General features: G+C 40.6%; 1 protein-coding gene across 2 annotated transcripts in view; it reads right to left on the bottom strand.

The window, feature by feature from the left end:
* Positions 1-23,494, bottom strand: part of IARS2 (isoleucyl-tRNA synthetase 2, mitochondrial) — a 75,617-nt gene that overhangs the window by 46,152 nt on the left and 5,971 nt on the right. Inside the window, exons 3-12 of one of the 2 annotated variants that reach the window (XM_008268410.5) lie at positions 19,082-19,241; positions 15,760-15,908; positions 15,620-15,669; positions 15,427-15,536; positions 15,253-15,346; positions 14,508-14,623; positions 8,721-8,890; positions 7,216-7,306; positions 4,936-5,087; positions 2,194-2,354 (exon numbers count right to left, since the gene is read on the bottom strand). In XM_008268410.5, coding sequence (XP_008266632.2) covers positions 2,194-2,354; positions 4,936-5,087; positions 7,216-7,306; positions 8,721-8,890; positions 14,508-14,623; positions 15,253-15,346; positions 15,427-15,536; positions 15,620-15,669; positions 15,760-15,908; positions 19,082-19,241 — 1,253 coding nt within the window. The remainder of the gene's footprint in view (positions 1-2,193; positions 2,355-4,935; positions 5,088-7,215; positions 7,307-8,720; positions 8,891-14,507; positions 14,624-15,252; positions 15,347-15,426; positions 15,537-15,619; positions 15,670-15,759; positions 15,909-19,081; positions 19,242-23,494) is intronic. The other variant, XM_089312216.1, reaches the window with a different exon arrangement.

Here is a 23,494-nt window from a genome sequence, read left to right as displayed (position 1 = left end):
TGTCTCTGTCAAAAAAAAAAAAAAAAAAAAAGAATGAATCAAACAATTCTCTCTCTTCCTCTCCAATTCTGCCTTTCAAGTAACAATAAATATTTTTAAAATAAATTTTGAAAAAACTTTAATCAACTTGTTTTCTAAAAATTTTCTGTGGGTATGTTGTGGCACAATGGGTTAAGCAAAGTCTTGATGCCTGCATTCCATATCGGAGTGCCTAGGATAAGTCCTATCTTAGCTTCCAATCCAGTGTACTGCTAAAGCACCTGAGAGGCAGCAAATGCTGACCAAGTGTTTGGGTCCCCTTCCACCTACATGGGAGACCCAGATGGAGTTCCTGGCTACTGGCTGGCCTAGCGCCTGCCCTGAAGGGATTTGGGGAGTGAAACAGTAGATAGAATGAAGCAAACTCCCTTCCTCCTTCTCTTCTGTTTTTCAAAATAATTAAAAAACAAACAAAAATCTAGAGCAGGAATTGTGGTACAGCATGTTAAGCCACTGCTTGGGACACCTACATCCCATCTCAGAGTGCCAGTCCAGGTGCTGGCTACTCTGGTTTGGATTAGGCTTCCTGTTAATGCACCTGGGGAGCAGCAGATCATGGCCAAGTGTTTGGATCCTATCTCTCACCTGAGAGACCAGGATGGAGTTCCTGGCTTCTGGCTTCTGCCTGGCCCAGGCCCTGCTGTCACAGGCATTTGGGAAGTGAACGGGTCAACAGATAGAATGAGTGAATGAATGAATCAATCAGTCTGTCTGTCTCTCTGCCTCTTTCAAATAAATAAATCTTTTTTTAAAGAAACTTCTAAGGTAGGCATTGCAGAACAGCTGGTTAAGCCACCACTTCAGTTGCCCAGATCCCATACTGGAGTAGTACTGGCTACTCCAGTTCTGATCAAGCTCCCTGCTAATGTGCCTAGAAAGCAAGGATGGCCCAAGTACCTAGATTCCTGCCACCCGTATGAGAGACCAAATGCTTCGGCTTGACTCAGCCCTTGCTGTTGCTGCCCTGAGGAGAAAACCAGTATATCGAAGATCTCAATTTGTCTCTCCCTCTCTGCATTCTGCCTTTCAAATAAATAAATAAATAAATAAATCTAAAAATAGAAGCTTATGAAAAAGACTGAGGCATATCTATATATACTGACTTGGAAAAAAAAACTGTAAGATAAAATGTAAAAGCAAAGCACAGAGCAGCAGATTTAGATCTCTTTCTGTATGAACACATGCATATGCTGGCAGAACTCTTTTTTTTTTTTTTGGGAAGAATTCAGAAAGGTCAACAATAACTGCCTCAAAAAAAGATTTGTATGTCGGCAGGAAAAAACCTACGGCTTGCTATATAAGCTTTTCTACTTTGTCTCCATTTATTATCTTTCCAAATTAAAAAAAAAAAAAAAAGAAAGAAAGAACAGAGAATATAATCAGTGTAATCACATCTACTCAATTAGCATCACCTAAATTTTGAAGTACCCAAGCAAATTAATGTTATTTCCATTGAAGAGGAAGTAGATTCAGAATAAGAGTAACTGTTACAAAAGAATATCATATTTTGGCTCTCCAAAACATGTTTATCTTTGGATCCCTGACACCTTAATCTAGCACAATAAATTCAAATAGGAAAAAAGTCAGAGTTTTAATATGGGGCAAAAAAACTGGGGCCAGTATTGTGGTACAGCAGGTTAAGCTGTTTCTTGCAATACCAGCATCACATATCCGAGTGGCAGTTCAAATTTTGGCTGCTCCACTCTCAATCCAACTCCCTGCTATGCACCTGGAAAGGAACAGAAAATGGCTCAAATACTTGGGTTTCTGCCACCCATGTAGGAGACCGGGACGGAGTTCCAGGCTCCTGGCTATAGCCTAGCTCAGTCTGAGCTGTGGCTGCCATTTGGGGAGTGAACCTGCTGACAAAAGATCAATCAATCCATCTCTCTTTCTCCCATCCCTATCACTCTGCTTTTCAAATACATTTTTTTAAGTTCAAAGAAAAATGTGAAAAATCTAGTTTTTGTTAATATTTCAATCACATGAGAGAATCTTTCTGCAATTCACATTTAACTACCCCAAGAAGATGGTTATTTTAGAATATTTTACTTAAAACATGCAAGCAGTTCTTAATAATCCCTCCTATTTTTAGATTTTTTAAGAAAACACAATTCATTTTAAAACAATAAAAAATTTTAGAACAAGTTCTACCTGTTGATCAAGTATTCTTCCTTTGTCTTATGATGAAACACAGGAATTGGAACACCCCATACTCTTTGCCTTGATATACACCAATATGGCCGCCTGTCCATCATTTCAATCATGGCATTCAGCGCTGATCCAGGAATAAATTTCACTGTTTTTAGTAATTCCTGCAATTGATTCATAAATCAGATCTATTGCGAGAAACAAACTTTCTGGAATTGTCATTATCTTTCCTAATGCAATTCTTTATCTGGATGTATGTAGTTATACAAGTAGTTCCCCTACCCCCAAAAAACACTGAAGATTTCAGAGTAAATGAAGCAAAGTAACAATGGAGCCACAAAAGCTCAATACATAATACTCAGAGCAACTTCACCTTTTGAAGATTAGCGTGAGAGTTTATATCGATTTCCAACTTAAATCAACCTTTGGTTAAACCTTTTATTACCAGGTTTGAACTAAGTATTAAACATCAATGAAGTACAGTTAAAGTCAATTCAAACTTGATTTCAACCACTGTTTTAAATGCTTAAAAAATAAGCAACTATTCAATGTTAATAAACAAGGTTTGCAATATAATTTGATTTTTACACAGAAAGGTTTATAAGAAAACACTTTCTCAACAGTTACTTCCAAATGATTTATCACCTGTCAGGAAGTCTCCCACCCTTATTTCTCCCAAAAGTTCAATTGTCGATTACCAAAAGAATAATTGAGAGCAAAAATGTTTAGTAATAATCTCCCCAAAGAGCCAAAATATGCTAGTCTCATGTTTAAAAAAATCCATTCATCTGTTAATAAATATAGTTTATATTTACATAAATATACATTGTTATATTTTTTAGAGGCTTAAAAGGTTTCCTCACTTACTTTAACTAACAAAAAATACCCTTTGTAGCACTATCTATTGGCAGAACAACCACATCTCTACAACTTAATTTGATTTAAAAATCCAATGTGAAAACTGACTAGACATTTGATTGTTAAGTAATTACTATTACTTTTTCAAGATGATGCTAATATACACGCTGGAATACTACATGGAAGAAATGTAACACGAAGAAATATTGCCTGGAATTTGCTTCAAAATAATCCAGTGGTTGGGAAGTAAAGCATAGCTGGTAGAAGTACAGATACAGGGTCCGGCACTGTGGCACAGTGGGTTAATGCCATGGCCTGAAGCGCCGGCATCCCATATGGGCGCAGGTTAGAGACCCGGCTACTCCACTTTGATCCAGCTCTCTGATATGGCCTAGGAGAGCAGTAGAAGATGGCCCAAGTCCTTGGGCCCCTGCACCCACATGGGAGACCCCGAAAAAGCTCCTGGCTTCAGATCGGCGCAGCTCTGGCCGTTGCAGCCATCTGGGGAGTAAACCATTGGATGGAACACCTCTCTCTCTCTGCCTCTCTTCTATGTAATTCTGACTTTCAAATAAATAATAAAAAAAAAATCTTTGAAAAAAAGCACCAATACAAACAAAATCAGCCAAAAGGTGACTATTTTTGAAGTCAGGTGGGAACACAGCAGTATATAACTCCACCTTGCCATCTTTACAAAGAGCAACTAACTAAAAACTGTCTATAAAGAAGATTAAAAAAACAAATCTTGGCTTAAACATACTGTTACCAGACTTAAACGTCTGCAATCAAAAAACTGTAAAGGGCCGGCGCCGCAGCTCACTAGGCTAATCCTCCGCCTTGCGGCGCTGGCACACCGGGTTCTAGTCCCAGTCAGGGCACCAGATTCTGTCCTGGTTGCCCCTCTTCCAGGCCAGCTCTCTGCTGTGGCCAGGGAGTGTAGTGGAGGATGGCCCAAGTACTTGGGCCCTGCACCCCATGGGAGACCAGGAAAGCACCTGGCTCCTGCCATCAGATCAGCGCGGTGCGCCAGCCGCAGCGCGCCGGCCGTGGCAGCCATTGGAGGGTGAACCAACGGCAAAAGGAAGACCTTTCTCTCTGTCTCTCTCTCTCACTGTCCACTCTGCCTGTCAAAAAAAAAAAAAAATTGTAAAGTGCTGGAAGTTATAAATTTTAACATTTAAAAGTAACAAAGGCTTCAGAAGAGTGAAAACAAAAACAACCAAAACATTTGTATCACAGTTGTCCACTTTACACAAGCTTAGAAAATATAAACTGTTATGCATTGCTTTGGCAAAGACCCCAAATTGCCAGGCCAACAAATGAACCAGTAAATACAGCAATATCTTAGATTTAAGATTTAAAACAAAATATGTGTATATTCAGCCTGGTAAGCAAATATATTTGAGGTCTTCCCTCCAATAGAATCAACTTAATCTTTGAGATATGCTTACACTTACACATCCTCACAGATAAGTGTGTGTACTAAATGCAAGAGCTCAAATATATATTATTAGTACATCCATAGTATTTGTTAACTCAGATCAACAATTTTTTTTTAATAGACTGCAAATTCACTGTTAAGGAAGTAAAAGGTTTAAAAAGAGTTTTACTGAATGTCCAGTAAGTACCAGATATTGTTCTGCCATCCTGGGGGTGCTGGGGTGCTAAATGACTTGCTAACCCCAGGTCTTTCCTAATTCTATGCTACTTTCACCCTACCAGTCAGGAAAGTCCACTGACTAACTGTGAATAGAACTCCAAGGTCATTCCAGATCTAATTTCCTGCAACTTTACTCCAACAAATCATAATATCAGCAATCCTTTCCACTCCAAAAACCCCACCCAATCTTTTTATACTAAGTGAAAGACAAACCCAACCTTTTATACCTTGGCTGTAGTCTTAATATCCGAGATATTTATAAACCACTGCTTGCTGGCACGAATAACAACTGGTTTCTTAGTCCTCCAATCATAGGGATAGCTGTGTACCAATTTTTCCTCTTTCAACAAATGCTTTGTAGTCTGAAGCATCTTTATAACTTTAAAAAAACACAATTTATATTAGACACAATTAAGAAGTGTTATGGGGATGGGCATTATGACAGAGCAGGTTAAATTGCCATTTGGTATGCTTGTATTCCATACTGGAGTACCTGGTTCAAGTCCAGGATACTCTGCTTTTGATCCAGTTTCCTGCTGCTGTGCTTGGGAGGCAGGGAATAATGGTCCAAATAGTTGGGTTCCTGCCACCCATATAGGAGACCAGGCTAGAGCTCCCGGCTTTGGTCTTACCCTAGCTGAGGTCTGTGTGGGTATTTGTGGAGTGAACCTGCAAACAGATGATCTGTTTATCATTCTGCCTTTCAAATAAATCTTTTCAAAAACTAAAGTTCGTGGCTGGCACTGTGGCGTAGTAGGTAAAGCCACCGCCTGCAGTGCCGGCATCCCACATGGGCGCCGGTTTGAGTCCCGGCTGCTCCACTTCCTATCTAGGTCTCTGCTATGGCCTGGGAAAGCAGAAGATGGCTCAAGGCCTTGGGCCCCTGCACCTGTGAGGGAGACTCGAAAGAAGCTCCTGGCTCCTCACTTCGAATCGGCGCAGCTCCAACAGTCGCAGCCAATTGGGGAGTGAACCAGCAGAGAGAAGACCTCTCTCCCTGCCTCTCCTTCTCTCTCTGTGTAACTCTTTCAAGTAAAATAAATAAATCTTAAAAAAAAAAAAAAAAAAAAAAAAACTGAAGTTCAGTCATTCTATATATACTTTATCTTATTAAAGATTTATTTTTTATTTGAAAGAATTACAGAGAGGCAGAGGAAGAGGTGGGGGGTGGGGAGAGAGTCTTCTATCCGCTGGTTACTCCCCAAATGTTCCTAACGGCCTGTGCTAGGCCAGAATGAAGCCAGGAGCCAGGGTCTCCCATGTGGGTACAGGTTCCCAAGGACCTGGGCCATCTTCCACTGCTTTTCCAAGCAAATTAGCAGAGAGCTGGATCAGAAGTGAAGCAGCCAGGACTCCAAACCAGCACCCATAGGGGATGCTGCTGCCGCAGGCAGTGTCTTTACCCACAATGCCACTGCACCGGCCATTATATATTTTAAAAAGCACTATGAAAATCCTAATATACTCTAAACTCTCAGGACTCTAAATCATGTTATTTCCATAGCTCTTTACTTCAATGGAAAAATGTATCTAAAATTCCAAGTTTGAAATTCAGAATCATAATCTTTCATTCTAGAAATCTTAAATGATCTCCAGGTATCCAGAAGAAATCAGGTGTAGTGAGCTGAATTGTATCCCCAAAAAAACATCCTAAATGTCATTAATTGTGAAGACAATCCGAGTTGGAAATCTGGTCTTGCAGATATTATTGAGATGGGGTCACACACACAGTGACAGTGGTCCTTATACTACAGAGATATACAGGAGCTAAAGGTGGCCATGTAACCATAGAAGAGATTGGATTGGCCCAGCTATAAACCAACAAACCCAAGGATCTCTACCAGAAGCTAAAAAGAGGCAAGTAAGGATCTTTCCACAGAATTTACTGTGTGAACACAGTCCTGTCAACCCCTTCATCTGAACTTCTACACTTTAGAACTTGATAGAATAAATGTATCTTGTTTTAAGCCACCAAACTTAAAGCCACTTATTATAGTAGCCCTAGAAAAGGAACAAATCAGGTCCAATTAATCTTAGACCCAATGTGGACAAATAAAGTTTTTCACAGCACATAGTTTCCAAGCTCATAAAATAAGGCAGAAAGACAATTCAAGACCAAAATTCTAAAATATAAGCCATGCAACATGGGTCAATTATTTGCAAGAGTTACAAAAGGAGTAGAGAATGTTCTGAGGCACAGTCAACATCTAACCCCAAACTCGAGCATATCTTCCCATAGAAGTGCTACTGCTAATGATTTCCTTGGTTGCCCTAAAAATAACACCACTCCCTGTTGATAGTTCTGATTTGTTTTTAAACAAATCGGACAGCTTCAAAGCAAAAGAAAAACTCCCAAATTCCATTTTAAATCCTATGGTAAAAGCAAAATGTAATTTTCATTTTTTTGTTTCTGCTTAAAGTACAAGAAGGGAGAAAAGCAAGCAAAAGTTACTACTGGCTGCTTTTTAGAAAACATGTTTATAATAGAAACAGAAAACAATACTTACCCGCATCAGTTCCCTCGTCAAGGACAGCCTTGTTTTGAAGTTCAGGACCTGCACCTTCTGTGAAAATTCCATCTTCATCCACTAAACAATCCTACAAAGTGTCATTGTGAATGGTTAAAGTATCAAGACATTCTACCTTATCACAGTATCTGACAAAACAACATGTAAAAGACATTTTAATACAGCCTATTATTTCTCTATATGACTATGGATACTTCTGACTCAGTCAATACGAATTTGTGAATTTTATACTTTTAAATCACCAAGACAGGTAGGTATTTGGCACAGTGATTAAGAAACTTCTTGGGACACCCACACCCCATATGGGAATTCCTGAGTCGAGTCTCGGCTCTACTTCTGATCCAGCTTCCTACTGTAAGTACCCTGGGAGGGGGGTTGCTGCAGGTGATAGCTCAAGCATTTGGGTCCCTGCCACTCATATGGAAGACACAGATGGAATTCCAGCTCCTGGCTTTGACCTCGCCCTGCTCTGGGGAGCAAATCAGCAGATGGAAGAACTCTCTCTCTCTGTCCTTCTGACTTTCAAATAAAGTAAATAAAAACTTTAAGGCAAAAGTGTGTTATTAAAGCTTATACCTGAAGTTGCATACAAAAAGTAACAAAATATACTAAGCCATCTATAACTGATCTCTACTAGTCACATTTGTACTAGTATTGTATTGTACTGTATTGTACTAGGTATATATTGTATTACACATTGCCATAGTCAACGTACACACTCATTCACTCTGGAACTCATCTTTTAACTAAATGGAAAACTCTGCTAAAAAATTGAAGTGTGCAAAATAATTTTGGAGAGGACTGTCAGATAAGAAAAACAAACTGCCAGGGCTGGCTGGCATCAGGGTGCAACAGGTCAGTGCATTGCCTGTGATACCAGTATCCTAGATGAGCACTAATTCAAGTCCCTGCTGTTTCACTTCCAATCCAGCTCCCTGCCAACATGCCTGGGAAAGCAGCAGATGGCATTAGTACTTGGGCCCCTGCCACCCAAATGGCATTCCAGGCTCCTGGCTTTGGCCTGGCCAAGATGCAACTGTTGTAACCATCTGCAAAGTGAACCGGCAGATGGATGGTTGATCTCTCTTCTCTGGCCCTCTCTCTCTCTGAGACTCTGCCTTTCCAATAAACAAATTTTTAAAAAAGAAAAACAAAATGTCCTTTTCAACTATTTAATAAACTATATTTGACATTTTTCAAGGACTCAACGTAATTTGTCTATGTGACTTGATATTTTAAATAAAGTATTTTAAAAAGTGTCCCATGTAATATTCTTAAACTCCAACTCTGTTGATTTTATGTTAATTCTGGAAAATAATTCTGAATTAGGATGAAATAATCAAGCTTTAGCATACTGCACAAACCTAAGCATTCCACAAGTTAATTCTGAAAACGTAAAGGATTATCAAAAAAGTAGGATTTTTAGGATTATCATTCTCATTCTACAAGATTAATAATTAAAAGGGACAAAAGAGGATTAGTACCACTGGCAGCTTGTGCTGAGATGCTACACTGTAATCTTCCAAACCATGGGCTGGGGCTGTATGAACCAATCCTGTTCCTTTTGCCATGGTCACATGATTTGCAGGTAAAAGGGGAGAGACTTTATCAGGAATTAAAGGATGACTACAGGAACCATTTTCCAAATCTCCACCTATGGGGAAAGGAAAAACTGTTAAAAATCATTTTATATGGCAATTCTCTCCCTTTAAGGTTAGCTAGAACATCACATTAGCAGTGCAGAATCTAGAACAAAACAATATGTGCACAAAACCACCTATGCTCAAATCCTGGCTCCCCTTTACTTACTCTATGACCTTCAGGAATCTATATGATATGGATAATTAGGATTCCTAAATCAGAGGATGGCCATGAGGACAAACAGAGCTAATGCATTTTAAGTGTCTGGAGCACTCATGTGTATAACACAGTAAATACTTTTAAAATATTAGTTTTATGTACAGATAAAATAAAAATATATAACTCAAATGAGTCACAGGAAAATTCCTTTAATTTACATACAATTATGTAAATTTTGGAACATAAAACCAAAAAAAATCCTTTTTTTTTCTTAAGATTTTATCTATTTGAGAGGAAGATTATAAAGAGAGGGACAGACAGAGAAAAAGGTCTTCCATCTGCTGGTTCACTCCCCAAATGGATACAACAGCTGGAGCCGGGCCAATCCAAAGTCTCCTTCCATGTTTCCCACATGGGTGCAGGGCCACAAGCTCACAGGCCATATTCTACTGCTTTACCAAGCCATAGCAGAGAGCTGGATAGAAACAGGAGCAGCTGGGGTTAGAACCAGCACCCATATGGAATGTTGGCACCGCAGGCAGAAGCTGAGCCCACTACACCACAACACTGGCCCCAAGAGCAAAAAATGTCTAGATCAATAGGTAGATGACCAACAGGTTCTAGTAAGTTCCTTGTGGGAAACCATTGTTGTTTTCATAATGGAATTCTTAAAGAGATAAGAGATAAACAATACCTGACATTACGGGGAACCCTAAATACACTAATGTTAACATAAATGCTTGCTTCATCTTCATAATACTATTACAAAACATGCAATGCTATCCCTGAATCAGAAATGAGAAAATCATTTCAGAAAATTCAAGCAGTACGCTTGAGATCACATGGCTTATAAATGATTAAATCCAACTTCCAAGGCAAGTCTTATTCCAACTTTAATGATCTATATGTAATCTTCTCCTTTTAGTAACATATTAGATCCATCATCACTATTAATTTTTCTACACATCTGTTTTTTCCAACCTTTACTGCCTCCTGAGTTAAATGCTATTAACTATAGTTTTTCTTTTACATGTTCTAAAAATAACTCAAGGGCTTTTTTTTTCCCTCCCAAAGTTTATTTTTCCTTATTTGAAAGGTATAGTAATGGAGACAAGAAGAGAGAGATCCTCTATCAACAGCTAGGGCTGGGCAAAGCCAAAGCCAGGACCCAGGAATTCAATCCAGGTCTCCCATGTGGGTGGCAGGGACTCAGGTACATGAGCTATCACCTTCGGTCTTCCAGGCCCATTAGCAGGAAGCTGGATTGGAAGTAAAGGCACACTTAATCCAAGGCACTCCAGTAACAACAGCTAAGCCCAAGTCATCAAAATGCCTGCTCCAGGATTTATGTTTTAGAATTATCTGGTTCTCCCTATCCACTCATTGAGATTTACTGAATGTAAGTATGTTCACCCTATCTACTCTCTAATAATTAAAAAAACTTCAGTAATCCCTCTACTCTTCTGTGTTCCCCACAAATCATTCTTCACCATTCCAAACTAAATAATGTTACTTTTAAAAACTATCTCCTTAGATAAACCCCTATTTTTGACTAATCACATAACAAGTAAAACTACATAACCTATTCATACTACCAGAGGAACAATACAATATTTACATTGACATTTCATTTGATAGACTGTTGCTTACTTTGATTTTGGTTAAAAGAGTACAATGTATAAAAATTTCTGAGACTGTTGGCTTTGGCAAAACATATACTAAAAATGCCTCAGAAAAATCACCATTTTCTTATAAATGATCTTCTGAAAAAAAATCGAAAGTTCATTTTCGTTGGCTTGGAATGTATAGATAGGAAATTGTTTGCTAACTTCAATACTTCAGGATGCATTCTTCTCTTTGTCTTTTTTTTTTTTTTTTTTTTTTTTTAAGATTTATTTATTCAGGGTCCAGTGCTGTAGCATAGTGGGTAAAGCCGCTGCTGGTAGTGCCAGCATCCCATATGGGCACCAATTTGAGTCCTGGCTGCTCCATTTCTGATCCAGCTCTCCTGTGACCTGAGAAAGCAATAGAAGATGGCACAAGTTCTTGGGCCCCTGCACCTGTGTGGGAGATCTGGAGGAAGCTCCTGGCTTCGGATTGGTGCAGCTCCGGACACTGTGGCCATCTGGGGAGTGAACCAGTGAATAGAAGACTTTCTCTCCCTCTCTCTGCCTCTGCCTTTCAAATTCAAAAGGCAGAGAGAGAGAGAGAGAGAGAAAATCTTCTTCCATCCACTGGCTCACTCCCCAAATGGCCACAAAGGCAGAGTTGGGCCAGGTCAAAGCCAGGAGCCTAGAATTCCATTCAGATCTCTCACATGGTTAACAGGAAGCCCAATTATTTTTTTTTTTTCTTAAGACTCATCTTATTTATTTGATAAGCAGAGTTACAGAAAGAGAGGGAGAAATAGAGGTCTTTCATCCTCTGGTTCACTTCCAAAATGTCAGCAACAGCCAAGGCAGGGCCAGGCCAAAGCCAGGAACCAAGACCTTCTTTCTCGTCTCCCACATGGGTGCAGGGATCCAAACACATGGGCCATCTTCCACTGCTTTCTGAAGCACATCAGCAGGGAGTTGGATTGGAAGTGGAACTGCCAGGACATGAACTGGCACCTATGTGGGATGCCAGTCCTATAGGCAGCAGCTTTATCCACTAAGCCACAACACTGGCCCCTGGGCCCAAGTACTTGAGCCATCCTCTGTTGCCTTCCCAGGCACACTGGCAGGGAGCTGGATCAGAAGTAGAGCAGCCAGGACTTGAACCAGCTCTTAACTAGCAGCATAACTCACTGAGCCACAACATCAGTTCCAGAATGCATTCTTTTCCAAACAATTCATATTAAAGAAGAAAAGTATTAACACTATTTTCAAAAATCTACTCTTTAATTTTCAATTTCTTTTCCTAAATTTCCTAAGAATAATCTCCATAATCCTATGCTGTACTCTTTATGTATTTTTAGTATAGAGATCAAAGGTTTGGGGAAATAAAATTAGATTTAACCTATTAACTTTCCTTCAGCAATACTTACTGTATTGACCTCTAATAATTACTATTTTTCTAGAAAGAAACCCTACCACATTATTCCATTTGAGCTGTTTAACTTGCCTGCCACATTATTATGTAGTAAGTTCATTGTCAAGAACTTTTTTCCAGGGATGAGAAGTATTCATGAGGTTTTACAATGTGGCAGCTTAATACAGACAACCCAATAATTCTCAGCACAGTAATAACTTGAAACAATTATGTAATCTGGACTAAACATTTAACCTTTTTATTTCAAAAATTTTTGTAACTTAAGCTTCTGTGATAAAAAACTAACTTGTCAATGAAGGCTTTTCAGCTTCTGCATTTAACAAAGAACTGGGGGGTATACAGTAAAGAACATACTGGGTTCCACTTCCTTCTGGCCATGTCCATACTTTGCAAGGGTCATGGCCACTTGCTGCTCTGACAAGAGACCAGACAAGTGAGGCTATTCATTCTTGGACTTGAACCTCAAAACTGTGAGCAAAATAAAACTTTTCTCTTTATATTAATAAAGAAAAGATACACTGGATCCTCTAACTTATCTACTGTATGGTCTTAATATTCTGCAGCTCCCCTTTCTCTCTCTCTGTCTACAACTCTACCTGTCAAAAAGGGGGGGGGGGGGGCAGCGCCATGGCTCACTTGGTTAATCCTCCACCCGCAGCACTGGCATCCCATATGGGCACTGGGTTCTAGTCCCGGTTGCTCTGCTCCTCTTCCAGTCTAGTTCTCTGCTGTGGCCCGGGAAGGCAGTGAAGGATGGCTCAAGTGCTTGGGACCCTGCACCAGCATGGGAGACTAGGAAGAAGCGCCTGGCTTCTGTCTTCAGATCAGCGTAGCTCCGGCCATAGGCGGCATTTGGGGAGTGAACCAACTGAAGGAAGCCCTTTCTCTCTATCTCTCTCTGTCTATAACTCTACCTGTCAAAAAAAAAAAAAAAAAAAAAAAAATACTCTGCAGCTCCGTTCCTGCCTTTAACACAAAAACCTTTATTCTGTTAAGTTTGTTGAAATTTGTAATTACTTATAACTGCATTGATGAATTGACAGGGCTTCCCTATTCAGCAAGGCAGTCTTTCCATTTTTAAAAAAGATGTATTTATTTGAAAGAGAGGCAGAGGTAGACAGACACATCTTTCATCTGCAGGTGATGGCTTTTAACTGTTATGCCACAGCAATAGCCCTTCTTTTTTTTAATCTTTACTCATGTGATTGTTTCTTAGCAAAAAAAAAAAAAAAAAAAAAAAAACACACAAAAAACAAAAACAAAAAAACTCATCCCTTAGGATCAAAGATCATTTTAAACTTCCCTCGACTTCCACAGCTATATTTCATATTTTAGAAGTCCCAACTCATAGCTTACTAATAATTCCTTTGATGGAAGCACTGCCCTTGGAATTATTTTAAAAATTTATTCAATTCTCTATTAAAATATTAGAAGTATATTAATTTTCCTCCTTGCCCCTTTATTAATGCAGACAAGAAGGGGCCAGCACTGTAGCATAGCAGGTTAAACCGCCACCTGCAGTGCTGGCATCCCATATGGGTGAAAGTTCGAGTCCTGGCTGCTCCACTTCCAATCCAATCTCTGCTATGGCCTGGGAAAGCAATGGAAGATGGCCCAAGTCCTTGGGCCCCTGCACCCATGTGAGAGGCCCAAAAGAAGCTCCTTGCTCCTGGCTTCAGATCAGCTTAGCTCCAGTCATTGTGACCATCTGAGGAGTGAACCAGACGATGAAAGACCTCTCTCTGTCTCTCCTTCTCTGTGTAACTCTTTAAAATAAATATTTTTTAAAAAGCAGATAAAAATAATTTTAATAATTTTGCATAAAATTTTGCAAAGTAACTTCTGGACACTTGCCAGAAGTACCTTTTTTTTTTTTTTTTAAGATTTATTTATTTGAAAGTCAGAGTTACACAGAGAGAGGAGGGGGGAGGGAGGGAGGAAGGGGGGGGAGAGAGAGACACGGAGAGAGGGAGGGAGGGAGGGAGGATCTTCCACCTGCTGGCTCGTTCCCCAGTCGGCCGCAACAGCCAGAGCTGTGCTGATCTGAAGTCAGCAGCTTCTTACAGGTCCTCCACGCGGGTGCAGGGACCCAACCACTTGGGCCATCTTCCACTGCTTTCCCAGGCAATAGTAGAGAGCTGGATCAGAAGTGGAGCAGCCAGGTCTCAAACCGGCTCCCATATGCCGACACTGCAGGTGGCGGCTTAACCTGCTACACCACAACGCTGGCCCTACCAGAAGTACTTTTTAATTAATCTGTTGTGCCTCTGTCAGATTAACATTTTTCTATTCTGCAACCATATTTAACACAATTCTCTTCAGTGAAATCAATGCAGAATATATGCTAGAAAGCTAGAGGCTATATCTGTTTCAATTCACAATGATCAATGTTCAACAAAGTAGTGATTGTGGTAGTCAGAACATCTATAACTCTTTACCTGGGAATGTTGAAATAATCTCAAATGTCGTTTCCAAAGTAGAAGCAACAGATGCCACTTTCTCTTCAGCCAATATGTAGAGATCTCCAGACTTGGAACATTTCACAAGCACATACCTAACATAAAATTTTGGGAGAAAATTACTTACAATAAAAAAACAGGAAAAGCTATAGATAACATTTTATTTTTCTGTATCACTTCAGAAAAACTAGCTTTAGGGGTTTGTGCCTTGGTGTCATTGGTTAAGTCTCATCTGCTCTGCTTCCGATTCAGCTTCCTGCTAATGATCCAGCTTCCTGCTAATGCGCCTGGGAAAGCAGCAGGATGGCCTAAGTGTTCAGGCCCCTACACCCATGTGAAAGACCCGACCGAAGCTCCTGGCTTCGGTCCAGCCCAGCTCTAGCCATGGTGGCCATTTGGGGAGTGAACCAGTGGATGAAGAATCTCTCTGCCTCCCCCATCCCCACCCTGTAACTCTGCCTTTTCAAAAAAACAAATCTTAAAGAAAAAAAAAACCTAACATCAAAAAATACTATTTTCAAAATACTTCATACTTTATTTCTATTTTTTTGGGAACACAAACGTAAAGCCTTAAAAGCAATCAACTTAAGCTTAATAAAATTTATGAATATAAAAACTAAGACATAATTCATTACATTTTAAGAGGACAATGAGGATGAAACAAAATCAATGATGGAATGAATCCTATTAGTGAATAAAACAAAACCTGCATTAATATACATACTTTGACTCTGGCATATAACAAACAGCCTGATTAGCTGGAATCGTCCAAGGTTGGGTGGTCCAGGCTAAAAAACTAACAGGAGATGAAGTATCTCCTGAAAATAGAGTAATAAATATGTTAGCAAATGTTTTAACTCTGTAACTTGAATAAGATAAGGCAATGAATAAATCTTACCTATAAGAGATGCCAGCTTAGGGGGCGGTTTCAAGAGAGGGAACTTTACATATATTGAACGACTAACATGTTCCGGATTATATTCAAGTTCTGCTTCAGCCAAAGCAGTCCTAAAGATTTAAGAATAGTACACAGGAATATCTGAAAGCAGCACAAATTTCTCCCTTTTAATAATCAAAAGACACATATGTACCTTGATGAGGGAGACCAAAACACAGGTTTATAAGATCGATAAACCAAGCCCTGTAAATCATAAACATATCACATTAAAGCTGCAATGTTTAACACATACTTTAACACACTCAATGATTAAAAGAAAAAAGAATTCATTACCTTATCATACATTTGGTAAAATATTCTCAACTGTTTGGCCTCATACTTTGCATCATACGTATAGTAGCAATTATTCCAGTCTGCCATTATTCCCCATCGAATAAACGCTGATTTCTGTTTCTCAATGGCTGCTTTAGCAAATGATCTAGCTAAAAGATAAAGCAGAAAAAAAATTTTTGAAAACAAGTAAATTCAAAGTCTTACACATGGTTTATTTCTCTAAATGCAGGTGCTGCACATGGCTGAGATGTCGCAGAGACTTTTTTTTTTTAAGATTTATTTCCTTATTTAAAAGGCAGAGTTACAGAGAAGCAGAGGAAGAGAGAGGTCATCACCTGCTGGTTTACTCCCCGAATGGCTGCAATGGCTGGAGCTGCACCAAGCTGAAGCCAGAAGCCTGGAACTTCCTCTGGGTTTCCCACATGGATGCAGGGGCCCAAGGACTTGGGCCATCTTTTACTGCTTTCCCAGGCCATGGCAGAGAGCTGGATTGGAAGTGGAGCTGCTGGGACTCGAACCAGAGCCCACATGGGATGCAAGCACTGAAGGCAGCAGCTTTACTTGCTAAGCCACAGCGCCGGCCCCAAGAGAAGACTTTGTCTTTTTTTTTTTTTAAGATTTATTTATTTGAAAGTCAGAGCTACAAAGAGAAGGAGAGGCAGAGAGAAAGAGAGAGAGGTCTTCCCTCCGCTGGCTCACTCCCCAATTGGCTGCAACGGCCAGAGGCCTTGGCATCTTGTCTTGTCACACGAATCCTGCTACAGAGACTATGAAAAGTTTTAATAGGAATATTTGAGAGCATTCATAAGATACAAATTCTTTTTTTTTAAGATTTTTATTTATTTATTTGACAGGCAAAGTTACAGACAGTGAGAAGGAGAGACAGAGAGAAAGGTCTTACTTCCGTTGGTATACCCCCGAAATGGCCGCAACAGCCGGAGCTACGCCAATCCAAAGCCAGGAGCCAGGTGCTTCTTCCTGGTCTCCCACGCGGGTGCAGGCGCCCAAGCACTTGGGCCATCCTCCACTGCCTTCCCGGGCCACTGCAGAGAGCTGGAATGGAAGGGGAGCAACCGGGACTAGAACCCGGTGCCCATGTGGGATTCCAGCGCCACAGGCAAAGGATTAGCCAAGTGAGCCACGGCGCCGGCCCATAAGATACAAATTCTAAAACTGACCAGAATTTCAAAAAGTCAAAATGTTATTACTGCCTTCTGTATTTTTCAGATTGTACACAATAACTTGACATTTAGAAAAAATAGACTGGAAAAACTATTCCTCATTATCTCTTAGTTTAAGAAAAGGACAAAGAATAATTCTCATATATGCAAAAATCATTCAGTATATTGAATCTAAGCTAATTATAACATATTTCACAAGAAATAACAAAATCCCCATAATCATACCCAATGCTGTAAAATACTAAGAAAAGAAGATTCCTTGGGGTAACCATTGTGGCACAGAGGATTAAGCCTCTGCTTGGAAGGCTGTCATCTCATTGGTGTGCCAGTTTCAGTCTTGTCTAATCAACTTTTTTTTTTTTTTTAAGATTTATTTATTTATTTGAAAGAGTTACACAAAGAGGCAGAGAGAGAAAGAGGCAGTAAGAGAGAGAGAGAGGTCTTCCATCCGATGATTCACTCCCTAGTTGGCCACAATGGCTGGAGCTGTGGATCCAAAGCCAGGAACCAGGAGATTCTTGCGGGTCTCCAACGTGGGTGCAGGGTCACAGCAGAGAGCTGGATTGGAAGTGGAGCAGCCGGGACTTGAACCAGCATCCATATGGGATGACAGCACTGCAGGTGGCAGCTTATACCCACTACACCACAGCGCTAGCCCCTCTACTCAGCTTCTGATCTAGCTTCCTGCTAATGTGCCCAGGAAACAGCAGATGATGGCTCCAGTACTTGAGGACCTGCCACTCACAGGGGATACACAAGGATGGAGTTCCTGTTTCCTTGCTTTGGCTCAGCATAGCCTGGACTGTTGACGCTATTTGGTGAGTGAACCAGCAAAAAGAAGATCCCTATCATGCTGCCTTTCAAATAAAGTAATTTTTTTAAAGATTTATTTATTTGAAAGGTAGAGCTACAGGAAGAGACAGATAAGACATCTTCTATCTGCTGGTTCACTCTCCAAATAACCACAAAGGCCAGGAACTTCTTCCAAGTCTCCCATGTAGGTACAGGGTCCCAAATACTTGGGTCATTTTCCACTGCTTTTCCAGGCACATTAGCAGAGAGTTGGATCAGAAGTAAAGCAGCAGGGATTTGAACTGGCACCCATATGGGATGCTGGTGTCACAGGCTGTGGTTTTTCCTGCTTTGCCTCAACAAGGGCTCCAAATCAATGAACCTTTGTGGGGGGGGGGGGGTAGAGGGGAAGCACTGTGGCATAGTAGGCTTAGCCTCTGCCTGCAGCACTGCAATCCCATATGGGCACCAGTTTGTGTCATGGCTGCTCCTCTTCCAATCCAGCTCTCTGCTTGTGGCCTGGGAAAGCAGTGGAAAGATGGCCCAAGCACTTGAGCCCCTACACCAGCATGGGAGACCAGAAGAAGCTCCTGGCTTTGAATCTGCTTGGCTTTAGCCATTGCTGCCATTTGGGGAGTGAACAGCTTATGGAAAACTTTTCTGTCTCTCCCTAACTCTCTCTCTCTCAAATAGATAGATAAAATCTTTAAAAAAAGAATCCTTCCTAGTTCAATCTACTGAAGGAAAGCATGAGATTAATTTAAAATATATTTATTTCAGAATTTCCTTTTGATTTAGCACCTGAAATATGTTAACAGGCCTTATCCAGGAAAGTTTAAAAAATAGCCAAAATAGTGATTTCATAAATATGAACACTGGGGCAGGTATAGAGGCACAGCAGGTTAAGGCACCAATTATAGTTCCTGTATCCCATATCAGAGTGTCAGTTAAGAGTCCTAGCTACTGGAATTCCGATTAAGCTTCTTGCTGATCACCTGGGAAGCAGCTCAAGTTGGTACCTGTCTTCAGTTGTTGCAGACACATGGGGAGTGAACCAGCAAATGAAAAATCTGTCTTCTGTCACTGTGCCATTCAAACAAATCTTTTTAAAAAACAGGAACACTAAAGAACTTAAGCATTTGGAAATGTTCATAGTGCTTCCTACAATCTCCAAACAGCAATTCCCACAAAAAGCAATTACAAATCCAAATTTTATGAGCTACAAAGTGGTTTCCAACAAATCTCATTACAACCCAAACAAAACAAGATCCCTTTGGTAAAGCTTCAACTTTACCAAGGAACTAAAGTGCTTAAAATAGCATTTAAAAGTAGAAATACAGATTATTTACCTTTCTCTCTAATTTCCAAGGCTGAAAGATTCTGAGATTTTCCACCAAGTTCTGATAATACTTTTATTTCAATAGGCAACCCATGGCAATCCCAGCCTGGCACAAAATGTACTTTGGAACCTCTCATCATATGGTAGCGATTGGCTATGTCTTTCAAAATCTGCAAGGATAAAATGATAATCATCACTGACATATCAAACATGTGGTCTACAACTTTTTTTTTTTTTTTTAAAGATAGGGGTTACAAAGGCAGAGAGCAAGAGAGAGAGTTATCTTCCATTCGCTGGTTCACTCCCCAAGTGGCCACAATGGCCAGAGGTGGGCCGATGCAGTGCCAGGAGCCTGGGGCTTCTTCCGGGTCTCCCACGCAGGTACAAGGGCCCAAGCGTTTGGGCCATCCTCCACTGCTTTCCCAGGCCACAGCAGAGAGCTAGATCAAAAGTGGAGCAGCCAGGACTTGAACCAGTGCCCACATGGGATGTTGGCACTGCAGGCAGCGGCTCCACCAACTACACTACCGTGCTGGCCCCCTTATTTTATTTTCTTAATGTAATATCATTTTAAAACACTGAGAAAGCCCAAATTTTAGAGGGCTTATATAAAATAACCTATTAAATCGCCCAACTCAAGTATTAAACACTGAAGTAACAGATACTTGAATTTTTTAAAAATGTCATTAACTCTTCTTCCAAAAAGCAAAAGAACAAAAGATCTCAAATTACTGATTTTTTTTTTTTTTTGGTAAAGCTGGAATATGAGAAAAAGCAGCCCATCTAAGAAATAAGTGTTGTGGTGTAGTCGATAAAGCTGCTACCCGTGATGCCAGCATCACATATGGACACCCATCTTGTCCTGGTTGCTCTACTTTTTTTTTTTTAATTAAAGATTTATTTATTTGTTTGAAAGTCAGAGTCACATAGAGAGAGGAGAGGCAGAAAGAGAGATCTATCCGCTGGTTCACTCCCCAACCCGACGCAATGGCTGGAGCTGCGTCGATCCAAAGTTAGGAGCCAAGAGCCTCTTCCTGGTCTCCCACATGGGTGCAGGGGCCCAAGGACCTGGGCCATCCTCCACCACTTTCCTAGGCCATAGCAGAGCTGGATCAGAAGAGGAGCAGCTGGGACCAGAACCAGCACCCACATGGGATGCCAGCACTGCAGGCGGCGGCTTTACCCACTATGCCACAGCACCAGCTGGTTGCTCTACTTCCGACCCAGCTCCCTGCTAATGGCCTGGGACAAATAAGTGTTTGGGCCCCTGTATCCACATGGAAGATCCAGTGAAGTTCCTGACTTTGGCCTGGCCCAGCCCCGGCTGTTGCAGCTATTTGGGAGAGTGGACCAACAGATGGAAGATCTCTTTCTCTCCCTCTAACTGTGCCTTTCAAATAAATTGTAGAAAATAAAATTTAGATCATCTAAAAGCCGAGTACAAGTCAAGTAGAAATTTGCTTTACTCTTACGAAAAATTAACACAATTACTGCATTATTACATTGAGCTTAAAAATATTAAAGAACTGCTGCAAAACTTACAAAGCACTCCACTCAAAAGAATGGAATATTTTAGTTAACTCAGTCAGTGACAAAATTCCTTACTGAACAGTAGACCTCTTCACTGGGCATAATTAACACTGCCTTGCCTTTCTTGGTTCATTTAAGATATCAGAGGGCAGGAGAGCCTTTAAAAAAACGTATTACCAGGGCCGGCGCTGTGGCGCAGCAAGTTAACACCCTGGCCTGAAGCGCCAGCATCCCATATGGGCACCGGTTCTAGTCCTGGCTGCTCCTCTTCCAATCCAGCTCTCTGCTATGGCCTGGGAAAGCAGTAGAAGATGGGCCCCTGAACCCGCGTGGGAGACCAGGAGGAAGCTCCTGGCTCCTGGCTTTGGATCAGCGCAGCTCCAGCCGTTGCGGCCATCTGGGGAGTGAACCACTGGACGGAAGACCTTTCTCTCTCTCTGCCTCTCCTCTGTGTAACTTTCAAACAAATAAATAAATCTTTTAAAAAAATGTATTACCATTATAGATTAGGCAATCAAAGGCCAAGAACCGATGTGGCTCCAACCTCATAATGTCCCTCTTCTGAAGAGGAAACAATGTTCTGACCACTAGTCCAGTAGCCCAGAAAATCTTTTCCTCCTTCCCACACCTATCAAAAGTAGAAAAGATATTACACATTCCTCCTGTCCCTTCCCCCCTAAAAAATATAACAATCAAACTTTTTGCCACAGAACTGGGGGGAGCCTTATAATATAGATGGTAGTTGATGGTAGTTATAAGAAAAATTAATCTAGTCATAGAAGTACATACTTAAGACTTTAGGTATATTATTTAAATCAATCAAAATATAAATAACCTCATTACTAATTAGCCCTATTGGAAACTATTTGTTTTTATCTGTCTCTTCCCTGTAAAACATAAGCTCCATGAAATCAGAGATCCCATCTGTCCTTTACACCAGTGAGTTCCACTACTTATGATGGTGTCTAGTAGTAGTCTACCAATGTTTATCTAATAAATGAGTGTATGCATTAGAACATGTCATCTCATAGGCAGTCACTGGTCACATGGGATTTCAGGTGGTAGTCCCTATTGAGATATTCTAGATGATAGATTTCAAACAGTACAAAAAAGCTAAAATAATTCAAAACTTGGCTTTTTTCTATAGACCAATTTATTTACTTGAGAGGTACAGTTACAGAGATGAATAGACAGAAGGGTCAAAAGTTGTTTTTAAAAGATTTATTTCAAAGAGTTACAGAGAAAGAGGGAGAGAGATCTTCCAACTGCTGATTCACTCTCCCAGTGACCACAACAGCCAGGGCTGCGCCAGACCAAAATCAGGAGCTTTATCCAAGTCTCCCATGTGGGTGGCAGGGGTCCAAGCTGTTTTTCCCAGGTCATTAGCAGGGAACTAGATTGGAAGTGGATAAGGGGAGATATGAACCAGCACCCAAACGGAATGCCAGCATCCAATGCTGGCCCCCAAACTTTTTTACATTGATTATATGTTGAAATGAAATTGTAGATACTGTTAAAATTAATATTATATATCTATATATTAACCATAAACACATATTTATATGTTATATATTAAACATAGTAAGTTCATATGATTGTTTTGACTATATTTGTGGCTACTAGAAAATTTTAACTTATCTATATGACCCGCATTTATAGTTCGAGTTGAATTTTTCTTTTATTTCCCCTCTAGGGGGAAAAGTTTTATGTATAGTTATTATTACTTTTCTACATTTTCTACAAACTCAATGGCAAGGCAGTATAATGTAGAATCTTTTTACTTTTTTTTTAAAAGAGTTATTTAGTTGAAAGAGTTACAGAGAGAAGTAGAGACAGAGAGAGGTCTTCCATCTACTGGTTCACTCCCCAGATGGCCAGAGCTGTGCCAATCCGAAGCCAGGAGCCAGGAGCCTCTTCCAGGTCTCCCACGTGGGTGCAGGGCTCGAAGCACTTGGGCCATCTTCCACTTCTTTCCCAGTAGCAGAGAGCTGGATTGGAAGAGCAGCAGCTGGGACTAGAACTGGCACTCATATGGGATGCTGGCGCTTCAGGCCAGGGCTTTAACCTGCTGCGCCACAGCACCAGCCCTGAATCTTTTTACTTTTAACAGAAATGTTGAATTGAAACATACTTATGGTGGGGTACAATGTGATATTTCAATACATGTACACAATGTGTAATGATCAGTTAGGATAACTGGCAAATCTAGAATCTCAAATATGTAGTTTCTTTCCTCTGAAAACATTCAATATCCTCTCTACCAACTATTTTAAAATATCAGATTGTTGTCAGCCATAGTTACCGTACTGTGCTACAGAACAATAGAAGTTATTCCTCTGGGGGTGGGGTATTGTGTGGCAGTGGTGAAGCCAAACCTTGAAATGCACACATCCCATTTTGGAGTGCATGGCATCAAGTCCTGCCTTCGTTTCTGATCCAGCTTCCTGCTGCTAATGTACCTGGGAAGCCACAGTTGATGGTCCACGTACTTGGGTACCTGCAACCCATGTGGAAGACCCAGACAGAATTCCTGGCTCCTGGCATCAATCTGGCCCAGCCCTGGCTGTTGCAGGCATTTAAGGACTAAACAAATGGATAGGAGACCTTCCTCTGTCATTCTGCTTTTCAAGTAAATAAACGTAACAAAATTATTCCTCCTATCCAATTGAATCCTAGTATCCACTAACCATCTCTCCCATCCCCCCTCCCCAGGATCTGGAAACCACCACTCATATTCTATTCTTCACTTCTTTGAAATCAACTTTTTAGCTTCCACATGTAAGAGACAAGAAGTTTGCACTGTATTTCTATGGAACAGTCTTGTTTTCAAGTATTTAAACAGAATGGAATCAATCACTTGCGTTAACAGTTAACAGCATACCTTATAAGGATT

This window comes from Oryctolagus cuniculus, chromosome 13 (genome assembly GCF_051225735.1).
Source record: "Oryctolagus cuniculus isolate XC-2025 breed Fujian yellow rabbit chromosome 13, ASM5122573v1, whole genome shotgun sequence".
Lineage (NCBI taxonomy): Eukaryota > Metazoa > Chordata > Mammalia > Lagomorpha > Leporidae > Oryctolagus > Oryctolagus cuniculus.
The sequence above is the reverse complement of the archived record's forward strand: the minus strand, read 5'-3'. Positions and strand labels throughout refer to the sequence as shown.